Source organism: Conger conger, chromosome 8 (assembly GCF_963514075.1).
Source record: "Conger conger chromosome 8, fConCon1.1, whole genome shotgun sequence".
Taxonomy (NCBI): Eukaryota; Metazoa; Chordata; class Actinopteri; order Anguilliformes; family Congridae; genus Conger; species Conger conger.
Genome location: NC_083767.1, coordinates 2,689,535 through 2,699,534, shown reverse-complemented (window position 1 = coordinate 2,699,534; position 10,000 = coordinate 2,689,535). Strand labels below are relative to the sequence as shown.

Here is a 10,000-nt window from a genome sequence, read left to right as displayed (position 1 = left end):
GTCGTTGGATAACGGACTGTTGTTCATTGGTACCCTAGTCATGTGAACTCTCTCTCCGTGTCGCGCAGCAACTGAATTTTGATTGGTTAGATTTACGCCCGCGCATGAGAATCAGAATTTCAGCTGCAGACTGCGAAAAAAATTTGGTTTCAAATCTTGAATAGCACATTCTGCTAAAGCAAATGTAATTTATTATTACAAATGTAAATTATTATTAAGTAGGATGAAGTAGTAGACAGCCTGGTTTGAGCAGCAGGTTCTGATCCAGAGTGCGGTCCCAGCAGGTCAAACGATCAGGGCTACACCCTCTGAGATTTTGGGACTCATTCAAAGATCACACTTCAGAGACAATGAAAATCCCAGGAGATCAGGACTTTCTCATATACTCAAACCACCCTGCCTGGCACCAACAATCTTTCCATGGCCAAGATAACATTTCTTCCCCATTCTGACATTTAGTCTGAAAAACAGCTGCACCTATTGACCACACGCATGCTTTTATGCATTTAGTTGCTGCCACATGATTGGCTGATTAAATATTGGCGTTAACAAGCTGGTGTATAGGTCTACCTAATAAAGTGGTCATTGAATATCATTTCTGCACATTACTGATCTTTATTTATCTTTATTACTGATCTATATTTATCTTTATTACTGATCTATGTTGAGTGATAGAGTCTGTGATATATTGAGCTTGTCCTCGAGTCAGAGGAGTCTATAGAAGAGGCAAATGTCACTTTGCAATTCAAATACTCTGGTAAACGATGTCGTTCACAAATCACGGTGTTTCAGGGAGAGAAAAAAAAATAGTTTTGAAGTGCATTTTGCTTCAAAGTACTGCTGTTCAAAACACAACGCAAACTGGTATAGATGGTAGTCTTTGCACTTTGGATAAAGGCGCTATATAATTGCCAACCATCTACCACTTAGTCTGAGTGAAGTTAAAGCGTTTAACCCGGATGCTGCATGTCTGCACAGTGTAAGAGCAGTGGTGCTGTGCTATGCTGGAGCTCCAAGCGGTGCGGGAGCAACACAGAGTGAGCTGCAGTCTGCCCAGCAGGGTCTGTGCCCAGCAGGGTCTGTGCCCAGCAGGGTCTGTGCCCAGCAGGGTCTGTGCCCAGCAGGGTCTGTGCAGAGCAGGGTCTGTGCCCAGCAGGGTCTGTGCCCAGCAGGGTCTGTGCCCAGCAGGGTCTGTGCAGAGCAAGGTTTGTGCCCAGCAGGGTCTGTGCCCAGCAGGGTCTGCGCAGAACAGGGTCTGTGCCCAGCAGGGTCTGTGCAGAACAGGGTCTGTGCCCAGCAGGGTCTGTGCCCAGCAGGGTCTGTGCAGAGCAGGGTCTGTGCCCAGCAGGGTCTGTGCCCAGCAGGGTCTGTGCAGAGCAGGGTCTGTGCCCAGCAGGGTCTGTGCAGAGCAGGGTCTGTGCCCAGCAGGGTCTGTGCCCAGCAGGGTCTGTGCCCAGCAGGGTCTGTGCAGGGCAGGGTCTGTGCCCAGCAGGGTCTGTGCCCAGCAGGGTCTGTGCAGAGCAGGGTCTGTGCCCAGCAGGGTCTGTGCAGAGCAGGGTCTGTGCCCAGCAGGGTCTGTGCCCAGCAGGGTCTGCGCAGAACAGGGTCTGTGCCCAGCAGGGTCTGTGCAGAACAGGGTCTGTGCCCAGCAGGGTCTGTGCCCAGCAGGGTCTGTGCAGAGCAGGGTCTGTGCCCAGCAGGGTCTGTGCCCAGCAGGGTCTGTGCCCAGCAGGGTCTGTGCAGAGCAGGGTCTGTGCCCAGCAGGGTCTGTGCAGAGCAGGGTCTGTGCCCAGCAGGGTCTGTGCCCAGCAGGGTCTGTGCCGGACGGTGAGAGGACCCAGGCGCCTCCACTGGAGCTTCGTCACACAGGGAGACCGCCTGCCTCGTGGCACTCTTTAACCGGCATGGTGTCACGCACGGGCCTTTGTAAACGGACCGTCTCTTATGTTGTCAGAATGCCAGTCCAGTGTGCTGCGTATCCGATTGGTCCCAGGCGGATTTAGGTGTGTTTGTGTTCCTTTGTGTTCCTTCCATGGGTTTCCAACCCCACCCATATTTACTGAGCATTATGGGTCATTCTGGTTTAGCTCGTTCAATATAATGTACATAATACTGTGTGTGTGTGTGTGTGTGTGTGTGTGTACACTTTTGTGTATGTGTGTGTGAGCGTGCATGTGTGAGTATATGTGTGTTTGTGTGTGTTTGCGCTCACATGTGTGTGTGTGTGTGTGTGTGTGTGTGTGAGAGAGTGTGTGTGTGTGTGTGTGCGTGCCCTCGTGTGTGTGTGTGTGTGTGTGTGTGCCCTCACGTGTGTGTGTGTGTGTGTGTGTGTGTGTGTGCCCTCACGTGTGTGTGTGTGTGTGCGTGTGGCCTCACGTGTGTGTGTGTGTGTTCCACAGACCCGCTCCTTGCTCAGTGTGTTTGAGGAGGATGCTGGAACTCTGACTGACTACACCAACCAGCTGCTGCAGTCCATGCAGAGAGTGTACGGGGCACAGGTAGCTGTCTCTTACATTACATTACATTACATTACATTACATTACATGACATTACATTACATGACATTACATTACTGGCATTTGGCAGACGCTCTTATCCAGAGCCACGTACAGTTGATTAGACTAAGCAGGAGACAATCCTCCCCTGGAGCAATGCAATGTGAGGGGCCTTGCTCAAGGGACCAACGGCTGTGCGGATCTTACCGGGATTAGAACCACCGACCTTGCGTGTCCCAGTCATTTACCTTAACTACTACGCTACAGGCCAGCTAATGAACACATCACTGCCCTGATGCATTAACTCCATTCTGCTCTGATGCATTAACTCCATTCTGCTCTGATGCATTAACTCCATTCTGCCCTGATGCATTAACTCCATTCTGCCCTGATGCATTAACTCCATTCTGCTCTGATGCATTAACTCCATTCTGCTCTGATGCATTAACTCCATTCTGCCCTGATGCATTAACTCCACTCTGCCCTGATGCATTAACTCCATTCTGCCCTGATGCATTAACTCCATTCTGCCCTGATGCATTAACTCCATTCTGCTCTGATGCATTAACTCCATTCTGCTCTGATGCATTAACTCCATTCTGCTCTGATGGTTATGAATCTCTATGAGACATGCAGATCACACAGCATTAAGTATAATATCAATATTTTACAATTCTCACATTATTTTACCATGGGTGTGTAAAGATTATTTTATCACAGGAAATTTCTCTGGCTTGCCAAGCCCGCTGTTTTTGGACTTTGTTCGGCAGAGATTATGTGTTAATTACGTGTAAGTTCTCCACAGGCAGCCTGCACTATTCCTCCTGTCTATCACACCAGGAGAGTGAAGCATGTTGGTCAACTTTTAAAATATCTTTTCAATTTTAAACAATTCTTGATGTGCAGGTAGATTAAAAAAAATAGTAAATTCCATAAATCTAGGCTGAACCTGTGTGTGTATTCTGCATATCGTCTGTGTTACTCTTCAAAATATCTCCCACGTTATGATGTGTTGGGGTTAATGTCAGTGGTTGCTTAGCAACAGCAGCGGTGGGTCAGTGTGTCTGGTTCCCGCTGACGGTGATTACTGTCCGGATGCTGGAGCCTCTCGCTGACCCCTGACCCCTGGGCTCTGGCTTTGTTTCCCGCACTTTCCAGAGCGAGATGGCGCTGGCTACTGAACAACTCTCCACACAGCTGCTGGAGTACCAGACTCAGGTGAACTCACACACACACACACACACACACACACACACACGCACGCACGCACACACACACACACATCCCACACACACACACAGGCACATGCACACACACACGCACGCACGCACACACACACTCACACTCACACACACATACACACACACTCACTCACACACATGTACACGCACACATACACACACATACACACACGCACGCAAGCACGCACTCACGCACTCACGCACATGCACACGCATACACAGGCACGCACACACACAGCGATGCGATAGTAACCTGTCGTTTTGTTCTTGGTGCAGAATTTTGCTCTGGGACAGGGGGATGTGGAGGTCATCGGCATCCTGCAGGACTTTTCCAAAACTGTGGTGGAGGTGAGTCCTGTGGTGCAGGTGAGAGTCCCATGGAGGAGGGGAGTCCTGTGTCGCAGATGAGTTCTGTGGTGCAGGTGAGAGTCCTGTGGAGGAGGTGAGCCCTGTGGCGGAGGTGAGCCCTGTGGTGCAGGTGAGTCCTGTGGAGGAGGTGAGTCCTGTGATGGAGGTGAGTCCTGTGGAGGAGGTGAGAGTCCCATGGAGGAGGGGAGTCCTGTGTCGCAGATGAGTTCTGTGCTGCAGGTGAGAGTCCTGTGGAGGAGGTGAGAGTCCCATGGAGGAGGGGAGTCCTGTGTCGCAGATGAGTTCTGTGGTGCAGGTGAGAGTCCTGTGGAGGAGGTGAGAGTCCCATGGAGGAGGGGAGTCCTGTGTCGCAGATGAGTTCTGTGGTGCAGGTGAGAGTCCTGTGGAGGAGATGAGTCCTGTGATGGAGGTGAGTCCTGTGGAGGAGGTGAGTCCTGTGGTGCTGGTGAGTCCTGTGGTGCAGGTGAGTCCTGTGATGGAGGTGAGTCCTGTGGGAGGTGAGTCATAATAAGATCTGCACAGCTGTTGGGCCCTTGAGAAAGGCCTGGGCACTTCACTGTGGCTGCCAAATACAGAGGACAAATTAGGACAAATTACCCCACAGGGTTCAATAATGTATATTTATTTATATAGGATATATATGCATCTATTTTTATGAAACAATAATAAAAAATGTTTTCTGTTTATCTAGGCTCCCTTTTTGTCATATTACATTTTGCCTAAAGATCTAAAAATGATCAGTGTGATAAATGTATAGAGGAAATCAGGAAGTGGGCTAGTACTTCATCATGGTACTGTAGATTAATAATCCTCTTCCTGTGGACTAAAAAGAGTTGGGTTTCCTGTGGGCTTCCAGACCATAATTCTGTTGTGAAATCCGGTGAGGTCAAACAGTGAGATCATCTGGGATAATCAGGGAGTTAATATTCCTTACAGGGGAATGGAGTGAACCCCCCCTTTGTGGGAGAGCTAGAGAGAGGGCAATTCATCATCCCTTTTCCAAGCAAAAATGGCAACACATGAATTTCTAGATTACAAATGGAAGAGCACGTTTTTCAGATGTAATGGATACTGAGAGAGGGAGGGAGGGAGGGAGAGAGAGAGAGAGAGATCGATCAGTACTGGGGCTGTGATGTGCTGAATTATATATTTATTAAAGGTGTTCTCCTGGCTGTTGTGAAGGCTTTCAGGCTAATTTGTTTCCGGGATCTCCTTCTAACAGCTAGTCTGCAACTGTACTCTCTCTCTCTCTCTCTCTCTCTCTCTCTCTCTCTCTCTCTCTCTCTCTCTCTCTCTCACGTGTGATATCTTGCTTGGATATCTGTACTGTATTTACTGTGATTCGTTATCGAGGTTAACTCGTTAATTTGTTAATTAACTGTTAAGGATCCTGTGCACAATATTGATTAGATCCAAATGAATTTACCCATGTGTGATAAAATAACATTTGTCTGAATTTAACTTAATTAAAAAACCTGTTAGAGCAATTAGTGGGCTGCTGCAAGTTTTATGATTGGGATTTATGAACTAATATGAGCAAATATGCTCATTATTGCTACTATAGGAAACTTTTTTAAGGTTTTTAAAAGCACACTTTTGTGAGATATATGTGTTGTTTGTGCAGTATATTGTGTGGTTATATGGACAGTATGTTCTGGTGTTATATGTGCAGTATATCGCGGTGTATTGATTCAGGGGGTCTTCTCTCTCTCTCTCTCCCTCCAGCTGAACGCCCTGCACTCAGAGCTGGCCACCATGTTGGCTAACGGCATGGTGTTTCCCATGGTTACCTTCAGAGAGAAGGACCTGACAGGTACAGTTTTCTCACACACGCGCACGCGCACACACACACACACACACACACACACACACACACACACACACACACACACACACACACACACACACACACACACACACACACACACACACACACACACACACACACACACACACACACACACACACACACACACCACCTCCTGCCCATCCAATTCACTTCACAGCTTGTTTGCAGGTTTGTCTGGCTTGCTCTCCACATCTCTCTCTCACTCACTCTCTCTCGCTTTCTCTGTCTCGAGATGTGTGTGTGTGAGTGTGAGAGATTCATACATGTTATGGCTTTTTATATTGCAGAAATTAGCACGCTGAAGGACATATTCAGCATCGCCAGTGATGGTACGTGGACCAAGTCTCTCCTCTTTTGTTTGCATTCTCAGTTTACACTCTAATGAAGTTAGATTAGTTATTAATTAGTTGTTCAAATGCTTTACAGATTAACCTATTGGTTGACTGATTTGTATGTTGGTTGATTGATCAGTTGATTGATTGATTTATTGATGGATTTATTGATTGACCAGTTGATCAGTTGATCGATTGACCAATTGATTGATTGGTTGATTGGTTGATTGATTGGTTGATTGATTTATTATCTTCCCTCCAGAGCACGAGGCATCCATGGTCAAATACAGCCGGCTGCCCAAGAAGAGGGAGAATGACAAGGTGGGAATGAGAAACAGGCTGCTGATTGCTGATTGGTTGCTTGTCTCGCTAAGACACCACGCTCTAGTGCTGTGTGTTATGGTCTCACCCAGCCCCTGTTTGTCCCAGCTGAAGGCAGAGGTGGTGCATTGTGGGTAATGGTGGGGCATTGTGGGTAACACCATGTGTGTGGTGCATTGTGGGTAATAGTGGTGCATTGTGGGTGTGTCCTAGCTGAAGGCGGATGTGGTGCATTGTGGGTAATAGTGGTGCATTGTGGGTGTGTCCCAGCTGAAGGCGGATGTGGTGCATTGTGGGTAATAGCGGTGCATTGTGGGTGTCCCAGCTGAAGGCGGAGGTGGTGCATTGTGGGTAATAGTGGTGCATTGTGGGTGTCCCAGCTGAAGGCGGAGGTGGTGCATTGTGGGTAATAGTGGTGCATTGTGGGTGTGTCCCAGCTGAAGGCGGAGGTGGTGCGTTGTGGGTAATAGTGGTGCATTGTGGGTGTCCCAGCTGAAAGCAGAGGTGGTGCATTGTGGGTAATAGTGGTGCATTGTGGGTGTGTCCCAGCTGAAGGCGGAGGTGGTGCATTGTGGATAATAGTGGTGCATTGTGGGTGTCCCAGCTGAAGGCGGAGGTGGTGCATTGTGGGTAATAGTGGTGCATTGTGGGTGTCCCAGCTGAAGGCGGAGGTGGTGGCGGAGGTGGCGTACACACGCAGGAAGCAGCACCAGGCCTCCATGCAGTACTACTGCTCCCTGAACGCCCTGCAGCACCGTCAGAGAGCCGCCATGCTGGAGCCACTGCTGGGCTACTCTCAGGCCCAGGTACCCCTCTACACTCACCTATACCCCTCCACACTCTCCTATACCCCTCCACACTCCTCTATACCCCTCCACACTCATCTATACCCCTCCATACCCCTCCACACTCCTCTATACCCCTCCATACCCCTCCACACTCCTCTATACCCCTCCACACTCCTCTATACCCCTCTACACTCACCTATACCCCTCCACACTCACCTATACCCCTCCACACTCACCTATACCCCTCCACACTCTCCTATACCCCTCCACACTCACCTATACCCCTCCACACTCACCTGTACCCCTCCACACTCACCTATACCCCTCCACACTCACCTATACCCCTCCACACTCACCTATACCCCTCCACATTCTCCTCTACTGCACTTATATAAGAAAACATACTAGAACAAAACCTATAAAAATGTATATAAAAATAATTTAAAAAACCTACCCACACACTTTTCCTCTTGTCTTTTTCCACACTCACTCTTCGTGCTGAGAGATGGGGTTTTAATTACAGTTTTACAAACTCAGGTGAACTTCTTCAAGAAAGGAGCGGATCTGGTTTCAAAGAAAATGGACAGCTTCCTGAGCCGAGCCTCCGGCACGACACAAAGGTGAGGATCGCTCTCTCCCACCAGAACCAGGGCCGAGCCAGAACCAGGGCCGAGCCAGAACCAGGGCCGAGCCTCAGGGGTCTCAGTGAAGACCCGCCATTGTGCTTCCGCTGTCCTCAGCGCTGAGAGAACAAGCCGATAACCACCCCAACATCTCCACTCAGCCCCTAATTCAGCACAGGAATCCAGAGAAAATCTGCCATTATTTACCAGAATACAGTACTCTCTCTCTCTCCCTCTCTCCCTCTCTCCCTCTCGCTCCCCTCCCTCCCTCCCTCCCTCCCTCCCTCTCTCTCTCTCTCTCTCCCTCTCTCCCTCCCCCCCCCTCTCTCTCTCTCTCCCTCTCTCCCTCCCCCCCCCTCTCTCTCTCTCCCTCCCCCCCCTCTCTCTCTCCCTCCCCCCCCTCTCTCTCTCTCTCTCTCTCTCTCTCTCTCCTCCCTCCCCTCCCTCCCCTCCCTCCCCTTCCTCCCTCCCTCCCTCCCTCCCCTCCCTCCCCTTCCTCCCTCCCTCCCTCCCTCTCTCCCTCCCTCTCTCCCTCCCTCTCTCCCTCCCTCTCTCTCCCTCTCTCAGTATCCAGGCACGGTTGGAGTGGGAGACTGAGGAGATGCGGGCGACACAGAGGGAGCTGCTCTCAGTGGAGGACACGGTCTACACCCCCGACCTCGACCGCGACCCCCCCAACCGCACGCTCGTACAGAGGGCCGGCTACCTCAACATCCGCAAGTAATTTAAATACAGCCCTCGACGTGAATCTGACACATCCCCGTCCTCACACTCCGTTCGGTGAGGAGTCACACTCCCTTAGAGCCTGATCTCTGATGTAGATCTGAGTCGCTGATTATGAGAGTCTGTGTTTCTCACAAAGACTGGCTGCCCTGCAGCAGTAAGATCATTTGGGATATTAGTCTAGCTGCAATATGACTCATTATATTTATCATAACAGCAGAAGAGTGAAGTTGTGCAAAAACGTCTGGTACAAAACAGGGACATTTCATAATGTTGTACCCCGTCTGTTTTTATTTCATTTATAATTTATTTTAAAGATAAAAGTGCCATTTCCGCAGAATTACCGCTGGGCATCTCAGTGTTGGGTTGGTGTTTCTGGGAGGTTATCTCAGTGTTGGGTTGGTGTTTCTGGGAGGTTATCTCAGTGTTGGGTTGGTGTTTCTGGGAGGTTATCTCAGTGTTGGGTTGGTGTTTCTGGGAGGTTATCTCAGTGTTGGGTTGGTGTTTCTGGGAGGTCATCTCAGTGTTGGGTTAGAGTTTCTGGGACGTTATATCAGTGTTGGGTTGGTGTGATGGAGCACGGTGTTTATAGGAGGTCATCTCAGTGTTGGGTTGGTGTTTCTGGGAGGTTATCTCAGTGTTGGGTTAGAGTTTCTGGGACGTTATCTCAGTGTTGGGTTAGAGTTTCTGGGACGTTATATCAGTGTTGGGTTGGTGTGATGGAGCACGGTGTTTATAGGAGGTCATCTCAGTGTTGGGCTGGTGTGATGGAGTATCTGGCAGACAGTCTGATGACGGAGCAGAATCTCTGCCTGGCGTGTTTGTCGTTGGCGGCGGAGCAGACCAGCGTGCTGTTGGCAGACGCTGATGATAAAGGGCTTTTAGAATGGCTCTCAGCTGCTGTGAGATGAGTCATCAGGAAATATGAACAGAGAGCAGAGCTCAGGAACAGCTTGGACAGTGAACTGCACGACTATGTTTTTACATAGACATAATATCAGATATTTCAAATAATTAATATAGTAATCGCCCTTTCAGATTATTATAATGTGTGTGTGTGTGTGTGTGTGTGTGTGAGAAAAATATGATAAACATAATTTGCAGTAATATACTTTTAAATATATTGCATTATCTGATATATTATGTGTGCATGTGTGCATTTGCCCGTATAGTGTTGCAATATTTGTAACAATATTCCTTCAGTATATTTTGAGTATATTGAATATACTACATAAAACAATTTGATATAATATAAGAGC

General features: G+C 49.0%; 1 protein-coding gene across 2 annotated transcripts in view; it reads left to right on the top strand.

The window, feature by feature from the left end:
* The window catches only part of LOC133135699 (DCC-interacting protein 13-beta-like), a 29,819-nt gene that overhangs the window by 2,512 nt on the left and 17,307 nt on the right, over positions 1-10,000 (top strand). For both annotated transcript variants that reach the window (XM_061252900.1, XM_061252899.1), the window contains 9 exons: positions 2,400-2,498; positions 3,654-3,713; positions 4,013-4,084; positions 5,831-5,918; positions 6,242-6,283; positions 6,549-6,607; positions 7,267-7,413; positions 7,933-8,015; positions 8,586-8,738. In XM_061252900.1, the coding sequence (XP_061108884.1) occupies positions 2,400-2,498; positions 3,654-3,713; positions 4,013-4,084; positions 5,831-5,918; positions 6,242-6,283; positions 6,549-6,607; positions 7,267-7,413; positions 7,933-8,015; positions 8,586-8,738 (803 nt within the window). The remainder of the gene's footprint in view (positions 1-2,399; positions 2,499-3,653; positions 3,714-4,012; positions 4,085-5,830; positions 5,919-6,241; positions 6,284-6,548; positions 6,608-7,266; positions 7,414-7,932; positions 8,016-8,585; positions 8,739-10,000) is intronic.